The sequence below is a fragment of the Bombus vosnesenskii genome, unplaced genomic scaffold (assembly GCF_011952255.1).
Source record: "Bombus vosnesenskii isolate JDL3184/JDL3185 unplaced genomic scaffold, Bvos_JDL3184-5_v1.1 scf7180000016274, whole genome shotgun sequence".
Taxonomy (NCBI): domain Eukaryota; kingdom Metazoa; phylum Arthropoda; class Insecta; order Hymenoptera; family Apidae; genus Bombus; species Bombus vosnesenskii.
In genome coordinates, this window is record NW_022884343.1 from 1698650 (window position 1) to 1720397 (window position 21748).

General features: G+C 37.5%; 4 protein-coding genes and 1 long non-coding RNA gene across 7 annotated transcripts; 3 read left to right on the plus strand and 2 right to left on the minus strand.

Annotated features, from left to right (window-relative positions):
• Nucleotides 1-309: 309 nt before the first annotated feature.
• On the plus strand, nt 310-7828 carry LOC117242382 (GTP-binding protein Di-Ras2). 2 transcript variants are annotated; one of them, XM_033508996.1, is made up of 5 exons: nt 310-645; nt 723-861; nt 1761-1970; nt 4687-4905; nt 5469-7828. In XM_033508996.1, exons 3-5 carry the CDS (start codon nt 1833-1835, stop codon nt 5700-5702), a joined length of 591 nt encoding a protein of 196 aa, XP_033364887.1. In that variant the 5' UTR covers nt 310-645; nt 723-861; nt 1761-1832; the 3' UTR covers nt 5703-7828. The 2 variants fall into 2 exon arrangements, with proteins under 2 accessions (XP_033364887.1, XP_033364888.1); XM_033508997.1 differs by having other exon boundaries at nt 409-645; nt 727-861.
• Nucleotides 2518-4362, minus strand: LOC117242390. Its single transcript, XR_004495247.1, has 2 exons — nt 3372-4362; nt 2518-3230 (listed from the first exon to the last, which is right to left on the minus strand). It is a non-coding gene; the product is annotated as an uncharacterized LOC117242390 (long non-coding RNA).
• Nucleotides 7829-11841: 4013 nt separating the features above from the next.
• Nucleotides 11842-15883, plus strand: LOC117242367 (doublesex- and mab-3-related transcription factor A2-like). The gene is made up of 4 exons (XM_033508960.1): nt 11842-12179; nt 12520-12740; nt 14558-14794; nt 15153-15883. Exons 2-4 carry the CDS (start codon nt 12537-12539, stop codon nt 15795-15797), a joined length of 1086 nt encoding a protein of 361 aa, XP_033364851.1. The 5' UTR covers nt 11842-12179; nt 12520-12536; the 3' UTR covers nt 15798-15883.
• A 1052-nt stretch (nt 15884-16935) lies between these two features.
• LOC117242358 (parafibromin) lies at nt 16936-19821 on the minus strand. Its single transcript, XM_033508949.1, has 4 exons — nt 19638-19821; nt 17956-19223; nt 17727-17868; nt 16936-17649 (listed from the first exon to the last, which is right to left on the minus strand). Exons 1-4 carry the CDS (start codon nt 19766-19768, stop codon nt 17613-17615), a joined length of 1578 nt encoding a protein of 525 aa, XP_033364840.1. The 5' UTR covers nt 19769-19821; the 3' UTR covers nt 16936-17612.
• A 221-nt stretch (nt 19822-20042) lies between these two features.
• Nucleotides 20043-21510, plus strand: LOC117242379 (glucose-induced degradation protein 8 homolog). 2 transcript variants are annotated; one of them, XM_033508993.1, is made up of 4 exons: nt 20043-20233; nt 20363-20567; nt 20650-21044; nt 21200-21510. In XM_033508993.1, exons 2-4 carry the CDS (start codon nt 20447-20449, stop codon nt 21374-21376), a joined length of 693 nt encoding a protein of 230 aa, XP_033364884.1. In that variant the 5' UTR covers nt 20043-20233; nt 20363-20446; the 3' UTR covers nt 21377-21510. The 2 variants fall into 2 exon arrangements, with proteins under 2 accessions (XP_033364884.1, XP_033364883.1); XM_033508992.1 differs by having other exon boundaries at nt 20043-20567.
• The last annotated feature ends 238 nt before the right edge of the window (nt 21511-21748 follow it).

The following is a 21748-nucleotide window of genomic DNA, read 5'->3' on the forward strand; positions in this document are numbered from 1 at the left end:
ATATCCTTGCTTTCAGACTGAACACTTCCTGTCGAATCCTTTCACAATCATGTCTACATCAGCATTTTAGGAAACCATAGCGGTATTGTCACCTGATAGCTGGTCACTCTGATTATCCTTGTACGTAATCAATTCACCAGAACTACGCGAGAGAACAGAATAGGAGTTGAGTTGCAAGCAGAGTCCTGCAAAAGCAAGGGGGGACTGGAAATCACGCACAGTTGACGGTGCACGTGCGTGTGCACCGGCACACGGACACGCTATTGATTTTCCACGGCACTTTCGGCGTAGTGCGCACGTACCTAACGCACATACACACGTTCGGCCGTGCAGAGTGGGGTGAGCCCCGGTGCGGAGGGCGTGCGCTTCGTTTTCCATCGAGATCGTGAAAGTTCACGGTAGCGAGTGGCCGGACATAGAAAGAGAGAGTGCTGAGAATATGCTGATCCCGTGGCCGGTGGAAATCGAGCGCAACACCCGTCGATCGATCATTTGCTAATTAACTGCCGTGGTTAAGGTACTTGGACGTTGGACAGGTGACCCGCTTTGCCAGGACATCGACACTGGATGAGAATCCTTGGCCAGGCCAGTTATTATCGTCCCGGCTCCTAGAAGGCTCCTTGGTCTAGCACGTTGACTGTTTCGGTGGGCAGAGGATTCCTTTGAACCTTAACGGAGCTCGACCTCCAGTCTGTGAAGTTCATTACTGATTTTTGAATTAGGAAGAAGAGGCAAGCAAGTGCACAGGGGAACGTCTTCGTCAGTGAAACGTCTTCTCCAGGAACTATATTGGTTTCCTGGAAGTCGAAGTGACTTGTTCGACGAAAAGAGAGCGCACGGCGGTATCGTCTGGCCCACAAGGTTCACCAGACACTTTATTATCTGCAGACCCTCCGCATCACCGGGTCAATGCGATCGTGATCTTATCGCCTAATGCGACTCGTGACGCGTCGACGTTTAACCGTGGTCGTGGTTCAGTAATTGGTCAAGAATATCTCGCTCCGGGGTTCCCGGCTACCTCTCTGCTGTTTGTACTGATTATTTTTTATTTCGTTCTTTTTAGATGATCTCGGGAGTGATTGGTAGTGATTGATATTGAAACCCATGTGAATTCACAGGTTTCTTAAATCGTCGTCGATATTACCATTGAGCCTCCGAAGCGAAAACGTTGTTTGATAACGTTGACAAGAGACTCGAGTCTCAAACATCACTTGTTGAATACATACACATATAGAGGGATGATTACGGGTCGTAAGAGGATTTTGAAGTGGCATTTATATCGGGCCGTCGTTTTTCTCGTCGAGTAATCAGTCGATCCAATATCGCTAAACAAAAAAAAAAAAAAAGAAAAAAGTTCTATTAAAAAAAATTACACAATCTATTGGAAAATTGCAGACGAAAAAGATAGCACGTGGAGCAGTAGCTTGATGACTCCACGTTGACTTTGTTCATTAAGCTTTCAACTTGTGATTCAATCGTTTGATGATAATTGGAGATACAGTAGTGTCATAATCCATATATAATTTGATCGATGCTGAAAGTGGTTCGCTTTGTAATTAAATCAGCCAGTCGTTAAACGTCATCGCACTCGTGGGAGTCGAATAAAGAGAGTACATATATTGGTCAATGTAAACAGCAACCGGCAGAGGCGTAAAAAGAGGGAAGGAGAGATTCTGGGGTGGCGGAGGGTTGCTGCAGCCTTTACGCAAAAAGCCGTGGGCGTGTGAGTCAATTTCGCTTTTGTACGTCGTGTGCGACAGACAGATTTAAACGGGATCACGGACGGACCCCGACTGGCGGGGGTTAACATCATCGGGACGGCAGATGTCAGGATGCCGGAGCAGAGCAACGACTATCGCGTGGTGGTGTTTGGGGCGGGCGGTGTCGGCAAAAGCTCTCTCGTGCTGCGTTTCGTGAAAGGAACCTTTCGTGAGTCCTATATACCCACTATCGAGGATACGTACAGACAGGTAAGCCTGAGAAGGATGCGTGAATTAGTATACTTTATACATGGTGTCCCGGTGATCATGGTAAAATTGGCAAAGGATTGGTTCTACGCGAGAAAATAAATCGGAAATATATAATACAGTCTTTTTATGCGATGCTCCGTTTTTGTAGAAAATCGAATTCCAAAATTATAGATTGCAGATTTTCATGCAAATTGATATTTTTATAAATCGGCATGATAGTTGCCACGGGGGTCATCGGTGACCTACAATTTTCTAAGAATAATTAAATTAAGATAAATTTCATAGACCAAGAAATATAATATGTTGCATCAAATATAGGTTTACGCAAATTGGTATTTTTACAAATTGAACAAGTGGAATCTAAGCAGAAATTTCCTTCGTCCACTGAATATTGTAATATATACTATAATTTGTATACGTACTTTGTATATTTTTTCATGTTATGCGCATTTTCTATATTTGTGCAATGTTAAATTTCCTATGCGAATACATAAACTTGTACTTAAACCGTAACTTATTCATAATATAGCCGCGGGGTTGATCTAGATATCGATTAGATTCAATTGCGCGTGAATTTTATTTTTCATACTTGCAAAACCGATATAGTACATGAAAATTTTATTGTCTGTATAATTAGATGATTCATTTATCTATTTGATTAAGTCAATTTGAAGCGAAATTGATCAATTGCGGCAAATTATTAAAGAACGTTTTAATTTTATCAGTATGAATTTAGATTACTATTTAACTTTTCAGAGATGGAACGTAGAAATTTTACTTTCCATACTTTCAAAAGCAATTTAGTGTGTAAAATATTTTAATGTCTTTTTTAGCAGATGATCTGTTTATTTAATTAAGTTAATCAGAAGCAAAATTGATCAATTCCAACGAATTTTTATCAATATACATTTATGATATATACATTTGCATTTAAGGTTTCAAAGACGGAATACAGGTACCCTCGTATAACACGATATAGTTACATTCGAAAAATATGTCGAGTTATGCGAATCCGTATTATCGTAGAGATCTTAATGTATCTGAATGAAAATTAACAAAAGTATACTATTCTCTGTTTACAACTAAGAGAAATACCTTAAGAGAATTACGTATTACGTATATTACGTAAGCGAGGGCAATTTCCTTTCTGGCAAAATAACCTCATCTTCTAATTTTCGTTGACTTATGTACGATTTCCATTTATGTTTGTTGTAAAAAATGTGATCGATTTTTCATCAGAAAAGCTCCGAATTGCTAGTCCTGAAAATGAATTAAAAATTTCCGTATGTATTCCAAAATTCTTGCACATTTGCTCGAGTAAGAAATATCGAGTTTATATATCGATTATATATCGAGAAATATTGATTATAATACTTGCGCTTAAAAATTCTCATTGCCTACTATGTTGTATGTAGAATTTCCCCAATTCTCAAATCGTATTAGAGCTAATGTTGCAGGCCTACCATGTTGTACAAGGATATGTACCTGTAAATTTCGATAGAGTTGGTCAGTTCAATTTCCGTGTGTTTCAATATCGAAACAGCCTAGATACTACGTTAATGCATTTCTTATCATTTAAATCGATTTCGCGATCTCGTATATCGAGACTATCGCACGTTTGATAATTAACCGGGGAAGTAGTATAGAATTGGATCGGACAGGCGATGCAAGTAGTAGAGGTATGTCGTATATGAAACAGAGGTAATAGATTTTCCCGATCAGATAAGTAACAGGGACCGTCGTGACGTAAATCGCTGATGCTTCACCGATGATTCATACATGATGCAAGATCATTGTTCTAATCGTTCATCTCCTAACCATTATCTCGTTCTGTAATCACGAGATTCACATGGAATCGAACTGCCAGTAAACAATCGATCTCCTCGACCGAACAACGTTTTCTACCTCTGTTTTTATTTGCATTTCAAATCCATTGTTCTCTCGACATTGTTATATAACTCGCCAGAAAGCGAGATAATAGGGTTAGGTTAGAGATACGATTCGAATACCATTTGAATACGTTTAACTTTTAAATTAACCCTCTATTATTTTATAATTAACGATGCTTCCTGTTCTGAATGTTTTAAGACATGAATGATATTAATTTTCAATTGATGCATTTTTTATGTTATCGTATATCGATATCTAATGGTTGTCGTCGATTATCGATATATCGCTCATTCAATGAATTTTAACGTCATATTTTAACCATAGAGATATGGTCTTAACAAAGTTACAACGATTCAATATATTCAAACTAAGTTTTTTCTAAGATCATAATTTTTATGTTATGTCATTGTTACAGTAGATGAGTGATATATATACATATTAATGGAGGCTTTTCCTTACCGACATTAATAACGAATATTATGGATCGCGTTGCGATTGGGATTGCGCGATCGATCGATTAGTGGATAATTCAAATTATCGACGATCCCGTTCAATTGATTGTTTGCTCAATTTCTAACATCGATTAAGCGGTCATCGATCGTGATCGTAAGTAGATTTAAATTATTCCCTAATCGATTGATGCAATGTCAGTTTCAAGCTCGTTCAAACTATCGAAGAAGTTTCGGAACGAGAAAAAAGAAAGTATAAAAAAGCTTCGTTGGTGGAACTGTTGAGACCCGTGCTGTGTTTGCGACGAGAAGCGTGGCGAACAAACAGAGATATTCAAACGGGCGGAAATGGGACGATTATGCTACGAATATTTCAGGTGATAAGCTGCAATAAAAACATATGCACGCTTCAAATTACGGACACAACGGGGTCTCATCAGTTTCCCGCGATGCAACGGCTCTCCATAAGCAAAGGTCACGCCTTCATCCTGGTGTACTCGGTGTGCTCACGGCAAAGCCTCGAGGAACTACGACCGATCTGGGCTATTATTAGGGAGCTTAAGGGACAGGACGTATCACAGATACCTATAATGCTGGTAAGGCCTATTCTTTTGGTTGTCTCGTTTTCAAGTTGTCATATCTTTCTAACAAAATGATGACGTATAATATGAAGGTTAAAGTGAGGAAGCGAGGAATGTTGCAGAATAAATATAACTTGAAGAGTGGGGGAAAACAAGGATTGCCATAAAATAGTTTTATCGAGAAAATTAATATTTTAGTTCACGAGAGGAAGAACATTTAATGAATTTAATTGTACTGTTCGTAAAACGAAGTTTATACCTTAGACATCGTAAAAAATGAATAATAAAACATTAATTATTTTTATCCTTGTTTTGTTCCAGTGCAGAATGAAACCAGTACTCTAAATCTTTAACGCTGTTTTATGGAGACATTTTGGACATTATAATCATTGTAATTCGATAGTTCTCTAGTCCCAGTTGTCAGAAACAAAATGTATTATAAAGTGGAAAATCAGGAAAAATGGACATTCCTCATTTCTTCTCATCTTTCATATTTAAAGCAATCTTTCTATAAATTCTTCGCATAAAAGAATAACAATATAATTTGATATTTCTATTTGATTCTCATTGTTTAACAGGTTGGGAACAAATGCGACGAGAGTCCATCGGTGCGCGAGGTATCGATGAGCGAAGGAGCAGCAGAAGCCGCGAACTGGGGCTGTGGTTTCCTGGAAACATCCGCCAAGACGAATCACAACGTAAATGCATTATTTCGGGACCTGCTGATGCTCGAGAAGAACAGATCTGTATCGTTGCAGCCTGTACAAAGTAACAATGCGATCAGTCTAAAGGAAAAATGCTGCGTAATGTAACCTAGCAGAATTAGAGCAGCCATAATGGAAAGAAGTCACGGTGCATCGTGTATGAAGACGACCAGAAGGAAGAAGAAAAAGAAGGAAAAAGAAGAAATTATTCGAAGGACAAAAGTAACAGAATCAGTCGGCGATTTCTCGACCCGGCGTGGCATCGGCCACGGTAGTCTCGACACGACCAGTAGTTAGAATAGATTAGATTTTGCGCGAACGAAAGGGACGATAGATATCCGTGAGACTACGTGTCGTACAGGGTGTATCTAATGCTCTTTTTTCATTAAGAAGCTTATTCTCGCGCAGATAAATAATTCTCCAGGACGTTTGTGGGTCCTCCAACGATGAGATCGGATAGATTGTGAGGTTGTGCGTCGGTAAGAGGGATAATAACGTGCCGATTGTTACAACGGTCGATTCAGAGCATTAGGGCCGCTTTGTAGTCTCTTTCTAAACCAAACCGTATTACTATACTATTGATAGATTTTTTAATTTTGATACAGAGCGACGTAACTCGGTCCGTCTTCTAGGTTTCACGAGACCAACGACGCGTTTTTCATTCTGTACCAGTCGGCTCGTTAATGGATCATTATACATTCTGACCATCCGCTCGACTATCCCGAGCTTACTATATGGAAGGGACACGATCGTTCTGACCGGCATAGAACCGATCTAGACCAAGTAATCAATCTGACAAAAAGCGATCGTCCTTTTCGTGCCCAACGGAACAACGTGGATTTTCCTTGAAAGAGCAGCCAGTACAAAGCTTATAGTCTCGACCACGTTTCTTGATATATATGTATTAATGTACGATGAGATGTATACCGAACAGATTTAACGATCCAACACAGAATCAACGCTCTTTCACGAAAATCTTCCGAGACCGCTGTCCGAGACTACTAACGCGATGATCAATTTCTGGGACTAGTATCGCATACAAGTTTTCTCCATCCGGAGATGGAGCATAGGGGCGAAACACATGCGAACGAGAAACGACAAAATTAGATAAAAAGTTGTTACGAGATTGGTTTTTGTTGAATAGTTGTAAGGTTTTTGTAACGATGCTAATTAGGATTTATTACTCGACACATGTTGGTTGATACAATTACATGTACTTACACACACTTACACATACACGGACAACACACAGAAGGGCTTACATACGTGTACCAACACGCATAAACACACACAGAGTCATTAGGCACCATGCGTTTCCCGTGTTGACCCAAATTTTAGTGTTTTCCTCCTGTATGTCGTACGCACAGACGTAGGCTATTAGTGTTTGCGAGGAGACGCTAATTAAAGGGACTCGCCTCAAAGAGCTCGTTTGTTCCTCGACTCGAGTTTCGTTCATCTTGCTACTCGCGTTTATTGTTGCAACCGAGGTTCCTGGGCCGAGTTTGGGCAAACTTTTTCACTATGATATCTCTGTCCTCCAGTATTACTATTATTATCAGTGATAAACAAATAGAGAGGGCAAAGGAGAATGTCTTAAAACAAACTTTAGGAATGTTTGCCAATTTCTTCAAAAGTAGACATTATGAGTGTTATCAGCTTGAAAAATTTGCCCTTACTGTCCAGCTCATCCTTGTTGGAGCGACCGATTACTATAGTTTCCTTTGTATTTAACTGTTATTCGATGACGTCTCTGTATCTGTGGGAGCCAAAGCTTCCTTTCATTTAAGAAACGCAATGGAGGCACGAGTGGGTGATAAATTAGTCTCTAATTTGGTCGGTAGAGTAACTGCTTGTTTCCAGCGAACATCAACGAATTATGGTTCCAGCCATTTTATACGTGGTCGTTGTTTTGTCTACTCGTGCCGGCGTTCAATCATCGTACCGATAGCTTTAAGAAACAAACGCTGTAATTCTGTCTAACGCGTTAACGGGATAAAATACGTTGTCCCACTGATATTACGATAGACAAACGATCAATGACATTACCATGATCATTATTATTATTGTCGAATCGCGAATTACTGGGCGGTTGTTTCACGAAAGGAACACACATATCCTGTATTGTAACCGTGAACATACAATCAGGTACGTGCGTGCACAAGTTAAGGAATGAGGGCCGGTTTCATGTCGATTCATCGTTTCTTAAACTTCATATTGTCGTTTAAATCTAATTTGAATTATAGATAAATTGTATGAATTGTAGATATTTATGAAAATTCTAATTATCGAATTTTGTTACTGACTGAATATTATAGCAAAGTACTATTCTTTGAATATTTTATATATTTATTTTATACATTATTTCAAATTTCGCGTGACTGTATAAAAATCTGCAATTTATTAGAAACTGATACGTAAAAAAGGTTCGTTTACCTATATATCTTTTAGTGACTGGAAAGGTCATCCACGTCGAAATTGTTTTCTTAGAATTATTGCAAGGTTGAAAAGGTTTGTCACAATGTAATGGTCAGTGTTGCATTAATTTCTTGGCGGCCTGATGCTCTCGCGTATCTGTGCATGAGTCTGTATATACATACACACCTGCATGTTATATTTAGATGCAAGGTTAAAAAGAGTCTAGTCAAAGGCGAATCTGACCTTATGAAATCGACCCTCAGCATGCTGAGCGACGAGAAGAAGGGTGGCAAGTTAAGGGAAGGAAGGGAGGGGAAAACGAGGAAAACACACACATACACATGCGAATTAGAAATCGATATATCGTATTCTATGATTTTTTCGGGGCCAATCGGTGTGATTTGTATAAATTGTGAGCTTTTTCTGCGTGATCGTAGGTCGATTTCTATTGCTTTCACGGGTTTGCAAACAATTCGCAAATATAACTTCTGATTTAATCCTTTGTTAATCACGTTGGAAAATCTCTAACCGCGATTTTTGACGATTTTCTATCTGCGAAATCAGGCGATCCTTTTTACCGATGTTGGTGTTCGATTTTTAGCATTCGTCGAGAACATTGTATAACTGTGCTTCGTCTTATATACGTACATTGAATCGTGATTTTCAAAGGATTAATTTTGGAAGCTTCCTCGCGATAAAAATACGTTACGCCGAAGCGAAAATTTGTTTCAGTGAAGTCGCATTACTTCGTCCTTGTTCAAAGAGCGCGCGCGTCCGTCGCGCGTGCGCGGTAGATCGCCCGCTCAATTTTGAAATATTTATACGCGCCAAACAGAGTACACGCATACATCGAGAGCATCAATTTTTTATCGTATTATAATTGCCAAGGCACGCACGACCACGAAACATAACAGAACACGATGGATCTCTTACGATATTACGCTTTATGTTTTATTGTGTGTCCACGAATGTACCTATGTACGATATTTCCAATAATCTGATCGCGACTGTTATTCGAAGACGAAAATTGAAACAAAAATGCCATACTTAAAAAGACGGTATTGGGTAGATTAAAACGTTAAAAAAATAGGCAACGTTTCTATCAGAAGCATTTACTATAGAAATTCATAGATATAATTACTGTAAGAGAAACTAATAAGTTTCAGAGTGATTAGAACGCTTGATTCAATTTTTCTATAAGAAATAGAAAATATGGAGGATGCAATATCCAAATAGGTGCAATATTAATGAGCATACAAATTGTCTATTATATTACAGATATATTTACTTAAAGATGTAAAGATCTAGATAGTCTACTGTAAGTAATTAACTATTTCACTACGAGTCTTCTATAATGGCGCAGTGGTCTAGTGCTTGCCTTTGTACGCGAATGAACTCGGGCTCGAGTCCAGCTCAGGATAGAAATCTTCTATTCGATTTTTCTTCGTCGTTCTCTCCATAGATTTAATTCCAGTGAACTTATTATAGAGCGTCGATCTGTCAAATCGACTCTGTCACTTAAAATAAATCGAATAATCGTCGTGAAACTAAAGAACAATACCGAGAACATCGGATAAAAAGGAGATCGTCTTCGAATAATAAGTTCTACGATTAGGTATTTGAAGAGAGAGAGAGAGAGAGAGAGAGAGAAGGATACAGGGTCGTTCGTGCTAAAAATTCCAAAGAATACGTTGTCGTTATTTATGGGAAATTTACTTAGGCTTAAGCTTGTTGTTAAGTGATGATCGATTTTAAAAACATGCATTCTCTCGATAATATATCCGTATCTTCTCATTACTTTATGAAAGAAAGGAGAGGAGAAGGAACCATAAATGATATGTGTTTTTAACGACCATGATGGAGGAAAAAAAGCTAACGCTTGTCCACCTAGCTTCCTGCGGAAATTTCAGTGTAAAAAGAAGAGATGCGTTTTAAAATGAGTTTTAAGGAACTGGCGATAAAAATATGCGGTTGAATCGAAGGTGGGGGAGGAGAAGGGAGGGGGGACAATGGGTGTTAGAGAAAAAGTAAGTCTGTGATCGATATCGTGAAATAAAAATCAACGAAGTTTTACCATATCAACAAATAATCATATCAATGATCTTACCATATCCATATAACTCAGGTTGAAGCAGAAAATACGAAAGATAAAATAGAAACAGAGAAGAAAGTATAACAATCAAAAAGGAGAACCAACTATCTGATCGTGCAAATTAAATAGAAGATCCGTGAGTGTTTTAAGGGATTATTCAAATTTGGTTAACTCCCACCTTTGATCGGTCGTAAATCGACGGAAACGAAGGAATCACATATCATGGCTACGCGTTCCACAGTATACTCGCGGGTGTGCGTCTTTAGGAAGGCACGAAGAACGTTTTAAATATTTAGCGAAACGAAAGAAGAAATGAAGAGAAAAAAAAAAAACTAAATAACATTACGAATATCGACAATGATCGATTTATTGTTGCGATGGCTCGTTTATTATTATTATTATCCACACTCCAGAACCGTTTAACCGGCTACGAATCTGTACTCGTGAAGAAAATGAAAAAAATATTATAAAACCTGCGAATTATACAATCTTAATTCTTGGCAACAAGCTTGTTCTCTACAACCAATCACTCCACTTCCAGTCCTGGACCATCTCCATTCAAAATATAAGTATTATATTCTTTTTTCTTTTTTATATATTTTTTTTCATCATTCAACGATATTCTCTTCTATTCGTTTTTTTTCAGTTTCAAAGAAGAAATAATTTTTGGGTATAAGATTCTTCGGTTCGGTGCAGACTTCCAGTCTTGGTCACCTTCATTCAATACACTGCTACTTTTTATTCAACCCATTCAATAATACTTTGCACTATTTTCTTTCAGCTTCATAATAAAAGTAACTCTGTCTGTTGATACAGAATTTTCTACTTCAGTGGACATCAATAGAACATATTTAAATATCTTCTAACCGAGATTTCATATTACCAAATGATTTACTGTCAAGTGGTTATTTATGTCTCTTTTGCAGATTCCACGTTTCATTTTCACCGTATCAAATCTTTGCAGTCATACAATAATACTACTACAAGAATCAATTACAATTTGAACGAATTAGTACGTAAATGCTATAATTAAAAAGTAGTATGCCAATATTCGTTGCAACCACTGTGTGTACATCAAGGACAAAGTGAATCCACAACGGGAATGACATGTTGTGTTTTTCAATGTTTACATCAGATACATCCACTTCTAATACTACACTATGTCGAACCTTGAAACGTCTCATCAGACTAGTCGATTTGTTCAAGCTCAGCTTCTTCTGTTTAATAGAAAATTCAGTCCTCAATGTATTATAATAGTTATAACGTACATATATGCTAGCAATGAGAAAGAAATTCGTACCACTGTCATTCTACTGTTAAATCATTGTTTACTTTCTTTCAGTCTCAAAAAGGGAATAGTTTCTTTCTTGTACAAAATTTTCCGCTTTAATGGATATGAATGTAACACGCTGACAACATTGCTACAATGTAACAAATATCTCTTTTAAGAAAAATTCCACATCATTGAGTGATCAAAGGTGATAGAGAAACATGTACTATACGAAGTATTCAAACAAGGAAGAAGGTTTATTTAAGCATTTCCAGTGAACGAAGAAGAGTACTGTACATCCATAACCAGAAGTATCACAAAAATTGTCAAATTAGCTGAACCTCGTTGAGACACCTTTGTATAAAAGCCAGTGGGCATATTGGCTATGAAGAATGGCACATTTCGTTACTATCCGTGATCGGCAAGTGTCAGCAGATCCGTAAAGTCGCAGAGGATCTCAGTGACCGGGTAGGAGTGGCGGAGGAGAACAAACATCGGCGGGCCAATCGTGAAGAAAGGGTGGTCCGGTGGATGTTTGTCTTGTTGCTCCTCCGGAGGGATGCTGGAATCGCTGTAGAGATAGGCAACGTGTACACGGTGCGGAGCCAATCGCGCGCCACCACGGAAACATCCAAATGTTGCAGAAGATTAGAGAGTGATTTCTTTCAGCCGGCTGGCCACTCAGTCGTCTATCAACAATCGCCCTGAGACGCCAGATAGTTAGCAATTTATTCGTTCGTCTCGCTGTTTATTCGCATAATCAAATTTGTATCTTCATCGTCGCACGAAGTTAATATCTTGTTACGGTGTTAGTATGGGAACCGATAATAGATTGTTTCGTTAATTGCTAGATTGCGGATTTTTCCAAACGAAGATTTATATAAGTGAAAATTGTAACTTTTGTAAATTGCCTACCAATTTATAGTTTCGCGTCTTAAAAATTGTGACGAGTATGGTACTTTTGTATATTCTATATATTTTTGTACATTGCGCGCATTCCAGCATCTTTAATTTAGCATAAGTGCGTAAAACTCTGCAGTCTAGTAATTACTTCTTTGTAGTGTTAACAAAGTTTCACTTTTATTTATACTTTCTATTGTTCCGTTTACTGTTGGATGACTGAAAATGATTAAATCTGTGGATATCAGTGAGTGATCAAAAGACTATGTTGCGTGGAAAGAGTAAAGGTAAAGAGGAGAACGAGGAGGATGAAGGTGAGCTGAAGCAGAGGAGACCAAAGTGTGCTCGGTGTAGAAACCATGGCTTGATTTCCTGGTTGAGGGGACACAAAAGAGAATGTCGTTACAGAGAGTGTCTTTGTCCAAAGTGTTCTCTGATTGCTGAGAGGCAAAGAGTAATGGCTGCTCAGGTAAGAGTACTTTTAATTTTCTGCCAATTTCAATTCAAATAAATTCAAATTCTTATTCCACTAATTTTATTTTTATTATTTGTTGTGATTTCGAGGATTTATCATTGTTCACGAAGATACCTAACGAACATCGTATTTATATAAAATAATAAAACCGAGAGCCTACACGGTGGCTGATGCATAATAACTTTTTGGCATATCGGCAATAATTAATGAAGCATCCCGTGTTCCTCTGCGAGTAGATGGAAATGCAGAAAAAAAGGTCAACTTCGTCACCTTCGATATTTAATGAAACGAATCAGTGCCCTTCGTCATTTTCCATACGAGCGGAATATTGTTAAAAGTTCTTGACTTTTGAAAAAAAAAAAAAAAGAGGTGGTCAGGGGGAACTAATGACAAAGTGATATTCAGTTTCTATTGCACTTGTGCCACTCGATCTCCTGTTCCTCTGGTAGAAGAAAGAGAGTCGATCAAACGACGGGGGAGAAGAGGAATTAAATCCATTAACGCTCGGTGTTGCGTTTCATTTCTGTTTGCATAGGCATTATGACACTCGATACTTCATCCATCCTCTCGATCCGCTCGATGGAAACGTTGCCGCCGGTTTCTCAAACAAACTTGCGTGAAACACGGAAAATATTCGCTTCTGAATCGAGCTTGCTTAGCTTCCACCAATCAGCCGGCTAATTTGTTTGATTTCTCTCGCGTTAATGATTCTACTATAACACAACGTTTGGAAAATATGAGGATTGTAAATGGCATTTACACTGCTACTGAAATTCCATTTCTTCTCCCTAAGAGAAACATGCTTTCGTTTTCTATTAGAAATACTATTGCATCTAGCGAAAAATCTTGTGAAAAAAGAACCTACAGATCTATGGAATATATATTTTTTGTAAAATTGTTCTTTATTCTGTGAATATAGAAAGAGCAAAATTCTTGAAGGATCATAATTATCAAATTAAAAAGTGGAAGCAAGGCTATTCATTTCCAACGCTATTTGTTTAATACGTTGTTTTATCTTGTGATCTTCTATACCTTTTTCCAAAAAAAATGCTCAATTATTATATGAATGATTTAATGTTCAATTCCGCTATGGGGTGAGAAATTCATCAATTGCAGTCAGTAGCATTGTTTAAACAAATGTTCGATCTCACCGTATACGTCAACGATGGTGAAAGTGTCAGAAATTGTAGCGTAACTTATTATTAGAATCAATTTGTAATAAATTCTTCGCGAGAAAATTAATTATTAGACTGCAGATTCGATTTCCTTAAAAATGAATCATCGTATGGAAAAATGTTATTCTATATGTTTGACTTATCTTTTCATATAGAATCGCCCCTTGCTAATTGCAAACAATTGAACCATGATTACTAGAACGCCCTGTACTTCTGCGTACAGTGTGTATTTTGTATATTAAATTTATCGTAAATACATAAACACCAGCAATCTGATAATTATTGATTTAGGACCTTCGGAATGAATATTCTTGGTAAAATCGTATTCTTTTTGGAAGAAGCGTAAAATCTAAAAGAGGGACTCTGTCAGACTTCCTCAACAATCCTGACGATGTGAAACAATATAGTGGGTGGTCCGGCCGGGAATAACACGTGCCAAATGGTCCCATATGTATCTCTATTGACATTGGCCGTTAAGAAAACACATATGCAGTATCGGCTAAGCGGCGGGTCCATTTATAAATTAAGCTCAGAGCCATGATCCGATCTGACTTCATTTTTCATTGCCATGTGCCAATATTTGAATTTCTCTTCTTCATTCACAGAAATTAATTTCATCTATTCTATGATTTAAAGGTCGCCCTTAAGAGGCAACAGGCGGCTGAGGACGCTATCGCCCTAAAAATGGCTAAAGTAGCGACTGGACAGAGATTCAATCGACTTCCTCCAGGGAAAATATTTGGCATGGCAGTAACCGAACCAAAGTCAGTTGTAGATACTAACAAAGAAGAAGATCCTCCTCCTAAAGAGGGCTTACACATTGAAGATCCGAGGAAAGACGACTCTCTGAACAATCAGTGTCAGGATTCATCAGTATGTAATCATTAGACCGCAGATTTTGATGCATTTGTAGAAAGATGCGTATAATATGCAAATAATATTTGTAACATTTAACAGTTAAAACAATTTTCTACCCAAGTTCCATCTTTTTAATTATATTCATAAAAATATAGATTTGCATAAGTATCCGTGTCCTAGTAACCATTTAGTAACTTAATTTAAATATATCTATATCATTTTAACAAGTTTGGAGCACCGAAACAAAGTTGAGACAAGTACCAATACTTGAAGCGCTATTGTCATTTTTTAGGCAACAGCCTGCATGATTGATCGATGTAATATCAAGAGTAGGAAAAATATTGAATATCTGACTGGTCGATATGCTTTTTAGACGATCAACGAGAACCCGCCAAAGTACAAGAGCCTGGTATTCAACGTGAACAATTCAGAGGAGACAAAGGAGAGCAGCGTGTCGCAGACTTCGGTGGAAACGTTAGCTCGACTTTTTCCCAACACGAAGCTCTCAGTACTACAATTGGTGTTGCAAAGATGCGGCCAGGACCTTCTGAAAGCCATCGAGTACTTTGCCAGTGAAAGTTTCGGAATCAACTCGACCACCTACGCATCAGCGTTTCGACCACCTCAAACCATCAACGAGACCAGGAGTAACGAACATATTGCAGGCACGATGTTGGCACCAATATACTCCAGTCTGTCCAGGAACTTCTACGGAGATGGTTACTGCTTGTTGAACATCGTTCCCGATCAGTTTCCCAAAAATATAGCAGATACGACGGCTTGCACCACGTTACCCATAAAAAACAGCGGACAACACGAGCAAGAGGGAGTAGCTCTAAACGTTCAGTATAACAATTACTTCAATTCTGGCGTACAACAACAGCTGAGAGATCACATGTATGCTCAGGTTACGGATCATCTTTCACCGAGGCCTGGTTTCCTTCATTTACCACCAGTATTGCCGGGTATCCCCTGCGTGCAGCCTAATTGCACTCAGTGCAGTTACAAATTTCCCTAAGCAACTGGAGAATTTTCATTTGATTAAGTAGATTGATTTCGTTTATTTTAATTGAAGAGTTTATTTAAATACCATTCGAACGACAATTCACATAGACAAAATTGTATTTCAAACGGATTTAATGATTTATGACTCTGATCCAGATTTCTAGATCTTAGGATATCGTATGCTCGCTGTTGATAAGGCTGATTAATTACGGATTTGAAAATGTTATCAGCTTATCGTGTGTGAAACTCCACGTGAACTTAACGAGCGTTCGCGTGGCCTATGGTGTTGCTATCAGGGTAGGGGAATTTCCGTGATCGGCAGACCTTAATCTTCAAAGTTCAGTGTGACCAGCCGGATCAAGCGAAGCGTGTTTCTAGCATGCATCGCTTGTCCCAATGGCATACTCGTCTCTCTATCGATTGACCTTTGATCGTGGAGCGTGAAATACAATCTGTTACAGTAGTTCGTGATGTTTTTTAAAAATTTTTTTAAGTGATCACCTTGGTTTAATTTGTATATACCAATAGTCTTCAAATAGTTAATTTTATTAATTATATGTTTAACATGTATCATTGACATTTATTGTGAAAATTTTGAAGTCATTTTCTAAAATCGTTATTTTGTAATAAAAAAAACATCTGTTCTCTATTTTCAATAATTGCGTTTTGTAATAATTTAGTTTATTAAAAAATATTTTATTTATTATTTTTTAATTGTTGACTTTTTTATTATTTGTTTTGTTACAAAGGTACTTAAAGGTAAACAAGAGTTTAAAGTGCTCTCAAACTTACCCTCCAACGTAAATAGCTCGCCTATTTATATGTTATTTACAACACGTAGCACTGAGAACAGGAGTCCCTATAAAGGAGATATTTTTTTTAGGTATTTCTTCGGGAACTGGTTTGAAAGTTTCTCGCGGCAGCTATCGCGTAACTGCTAACCTAATAAGACGCCAGTAATCGAGTTAGGAAGATTCAATTGTCTGTATAAACAGTACGGATATCCTAGAGAAACTGTCGATGGCCAGAAGCGATTTACTTTGGCTCCGCTTTTTAGGGAGGCGAAACATTGAGGTTAACCCCGCAGGGAATTCCTCAATTCGTCGTGCAGCGAATTACAAGGAACTTGACGTCGTGTTGAGAACTAATAATTCTCTTGGATTTTTCTTTCATTTACACTCTGAAACAGTAAGCGGAAGGAAAAGACAAACACTGAGATACACAAGCGATATATGCTAGTTATTCTTTATTTGGTTCTGTAATATACATTTCACGGGATGTACCACACCGTGAACATTTCCTTTTCTTCTCTACCAGTCGTTCGTGTTGCATGTTGTGGTACATGTATGGATATACGAAACACGTTCTTTTTTATGCTCTATATATTTAAGAATAATGCTTGTTGTTGTTTGCTTAATAATAGGCACATCAGTTTATACTAAAGTAACCAATACCATAGTAAGAACTTTACTACGTGAAAGTTACACGAGGATATTAATCTTACAATCCAGAATACTTTGTAAAATCGAATCGAAAGATTAACAATGTTACACGTGTGAATTGTTTCTCATGTATGTCCCAGTTCGAATATATATTCATTGGGCGAACATGTGAGGATTAGTTCTAATTTATTGCCAAGCTCTCGTAATGGAACTCTTCAAATGGGTACAGACGCGACAAATTTTCGCATTTTTCGAATACTTATATATCTGTATATATGTATGTACATGTTGATTTGCTCAGTAATATATACAATGTCTCAGTGTGTAACCTAGCGAAAATCGTGCACCCATGTTAACGATAACCGTGGTCTTGAACAGGATCAAGTTTAAAATCGAAGATGTGGCTTGTTTTTAATCATATGCCTGTAAGGAATAAGATACCAGCTAAAGTAATTGGAGTACTATATGCGTATTTGAAGGTTCTATGAATAGATAGGTACTTATCAAGATGTTCCCAGAATACCATTAATGCTGCCCGATCCAAATGTCTTTTTGTTCTGCTTAGTTCTATCACCGTTACTGCCCAACGTGCTACATTTGTATCTAGCCTCATTTCGTCGTATTTTAAATGAAATGCACAAACTATAAAAATAAAAATTAACCAAATTAAATTTTGCTCTCGTAATAATGAATATTGTATTATTCATATGGCAAAGGAAGTAAACTTACTTTTTGAAAAAATTTCAACAGGGTTACCATCGAAAGGCCAACCCTTGAATTGCCAAGCTGGACCCATTACAAATACTGCCACGACCCTTTCCCAGTCTGCATTTGTAAGTTTTTGTGGATTATCTACTACCCTGTATGGTACCGTGAGCCCACCTTCCTTTCTTCGTTGCAAAAGGACTTCGTTCTCTCGTTTACAGCCTTGTGCTCGTTTTTCTTCGTTACTGACGTATTTCAGATCCTGTAGTATATCTTTCGAGTTATACATCGTGATCAGTGATGTATTTGCGCTTGGAATGATAATAATAGGAGTTCTGCTAGGACGCTTATTCTGCGCCGCTTGCTGCGGTGTAAGTTTAGCAGCAGAAGTCGGTAGCAAGCCAGAACTAGGAGTCGTGGAAGGATTACTTGGCGGTTTTCTAACAGCTGGATTAGTGCCTTCTGTCACAGACTTCAGAGTCATGCCATGATAAGTACCCATAGTGTCGATTTTGAATCCTTCTGTCTCTTCTTTTTGTCTAATAAACCTTTCCTGATCGTAACGATTGTAAACAGCTGGCTGTGGTAACGGGCGCATGGGTGTGGAGCGTGGGGTAACTATAGGTGTTGGTGCAGCAGGACCTTTCTGTCTACCCTCTTCACGAGCTTTAATACTCTGAAGAATTGCGAATATATTCTTCGCAAATATTTTCCCGCTACTCTGTAAAATAGTCGCGCGTGTTCTCCACTGTCTTTCTCTAGAAACTATGTCTTTCGTATCATCAACATCCATCAATATAACACGCAAATCAGATCCCATTCCAATATCATCGTTTTCTTTAATTGTGGTACGTTTTTTAGCTAAACGTTTAGCCTTGATAGCCGCAATCTTTTCAACAGACATTGCCTCAGAAAGGGATTTAATGTTATCCACTGTAACGGAAGCTTCCTTTGGAGCATCCAGCCTGGCAGCAAGTTGCTCTTTAACTTTCTGGACATGAGTCTCTTCAAAACGTGGCTTTTTAGAGGGACCACTTTCCAATCCATCTTCAGCTGTCCTTTTAACTTGAGTAGGAATTTCCAAAGGAGCAGATTTGTCTATGGCGGCTGATGTAGCAGTCTCACCATTGAGATATGCCAATAAATCTTTTCTATCAGGTCTTCGTACCACTGGTATATTCTCTGCAGCCGCTTGCCGCACATACACAGGATGTGTAAGTTGTACATGTTTGAGTAAAAACAAGAGGCACTCAAGGGTATAGTATTCCTTTGGCGTTCCTTCCTTGCCAGACCTATGAAAAATTAAATTTTGTATTTATCCTATTTGTTAAATATTCTATGTCCGCAGAAATTTCTGTATATAAGATAAAACAGTACATTGGTAGCAACATCAATTTAAAAAATAGAATAAAAGATGATATGTTAGCGGTGTTTTTTTGATTTGTATAACCAAAAAAAAAAAAAAAACAATACGCATAACGGAAGACATTGCAAAAATAAAAAGTACAAAAAATGATTTTTCTTCCTAGTTTTGAAAATTGAAATATTAATTCATCAATCTTTGAAGATACTGACAAACTTTTCGCAAACTGTATAGTATTTAATCGGTGGTAAGGAGAAAATGCAGAAGACTGTCCAATGGTGGAAAGAAAGTTTGAGGTTACAGTTGTCACGATTAATTCTCTAGAAAATTAGTAATCACTTACCCATAAGTTAAATAATTAGTTTTGACATTTTTCGGCCACGAGAACTCCCCAAAGATTATTTGATTTTCACGTTCGATTATCTCTTTTTTATTAACATTATATTGCCTTAGCAAGCTCAATGGGTCCGCCATGATTGTGAGATCTTTGTGAACGCTGGTATAAACTTCTCCTACTTTATCAAACGCGGATAGAAAAGAATGACTTTTAAATAAATTGGTTGATCTGTTGGTTGGTCCGACGCCTATTGGGTTTTGTCTCCTATTGGGTTTTTCTGTGATTCATAAGAAATGTGACCACGTGACCATAATTTCATCGAAAGCGCACTATCTGGCGAATGCCGGTTATGCAGATAGTCACATGATCACAAACACCACCTTTAGGTGGTAAAGTGAATCAAAAAATAAATTACTATACACACTCGCGCATCATTCGTGTACGTTAATTTTTGGGGCATACTTCGATTGTGTTTGCTATTAATATCGAACGAAGCGTTATTCGTTGCTCGTCGCTTCTCCACACAACTTTATTAAGATATACTTTCAACATAATATTTCCAGTTTACTGCATAGGAAATTTGCTTACACTTTTCTCGAGTTGTTAGTATTTGAGAGATGTGAATCGTTCTTAAGACACACTTTCCACGATTATATCTTTAACTTATTTACTTTCGAAACAATAAAGAATCAGCTGTTGTGTCAAACAATCACCATAATATCTGTCAATAGGGTACCTCGATTGAGTTTGTAGATACATAGTAGTCTACGATATATTGGATTGTCATAAACATTTATGCTGATTGTCAAAGAACGATGAGCTACCCGGAGAAACAGGATAACATAACGAAGGATGAATGGGTCGCCAAGCTGGAAGAGAATTCTTACACACAACGTGTTTCTATGAACAATTTGATTATGAATTATTTAGTTACAGGTTAGATTTTCCTCTCTTAACACATAACTTTAAGCTGTTGTGTCTTGATCAATCAGTCACAACCAAGTTTTGTTGTTGAAAGAGGGATTCAAAGAAGCTGCGGAAAAATTTCAACAAGAGTCTGGAGTGGAGCCCACAGTAGATCTAAGCTCTTTGGATGACAGGATTCGTATCAGGGAAGCAATTCAAAATGGTCGTATTCAGGAGGCAACGGATCTCGTGAATCAGCTGCATCCAGAGTTATTGGATAACGATAGATATCTTTACTTCCATTTGCAGCAGCTGCATCTAATTGAACTGATTCGTACAGGAAAAATAGAGGAGGCTCTGCAATTTGCTCAAGATAGACTGAGCGAAGCTGGAGAATCAGACGATATTATTTTGTGTGAATTAGAGCGTACTTTAGCTCTATTGGCTTTTGATGAGCCCCATAAGAGTCCTTATAGTGATTTACTTCACCCAACTCATAGGCAAAAGGTAAACAATTATTGTCTGTAATATTTAATTCTTATTTTCAATGGATTGCAATAATAATTTTATTTATAAATTTATATTTACTAAGTTACTTTACAAACAATAATGATATTTGCTTTTATAATTAATAGTACAAATTTTTTTTTTTATAAAACTAGATAGCAAGCGAGCTGAATGCAGCTATATTGAAGATGGAGCACAAAGAGTCAACTAGCCCACGATTAAATAATTTGCTGAAGATGATACTTTGGGCACAGGATGAGCTGGAAAAGAAAAAAGTGAAGTATCCAAAAATGACGGATTTGGGCAGTGCCACTATTGAGAGTCCAAAATAATTGTAACCAGGCGAAGTGTGGGACAATATGAATGTATTTATTAGTACAAGAAAATGAACGTATGATTGTACCATATTAGTGTCTACAATGTGAGCAGGGCTTAGGAAAAAAACAGACTTGAGCATTTTAACATAGTCTTAGTACTAATTATTTTCTATAAGAAACATGTATAAAATATCGATGATACATATATATATATATATATATATATATATTAGACTCGAATTAAGAGAGAGGAATGCACTGATCACAGTAATCATGCAAATTTTTAACATTCGAAGTCATTGTCATAAGTCTCGTCATGTGTATTATACCAATGACGTAACATCAAAAATAAGTTCATTATCGGGTTGTAAAAATATTCATAACATT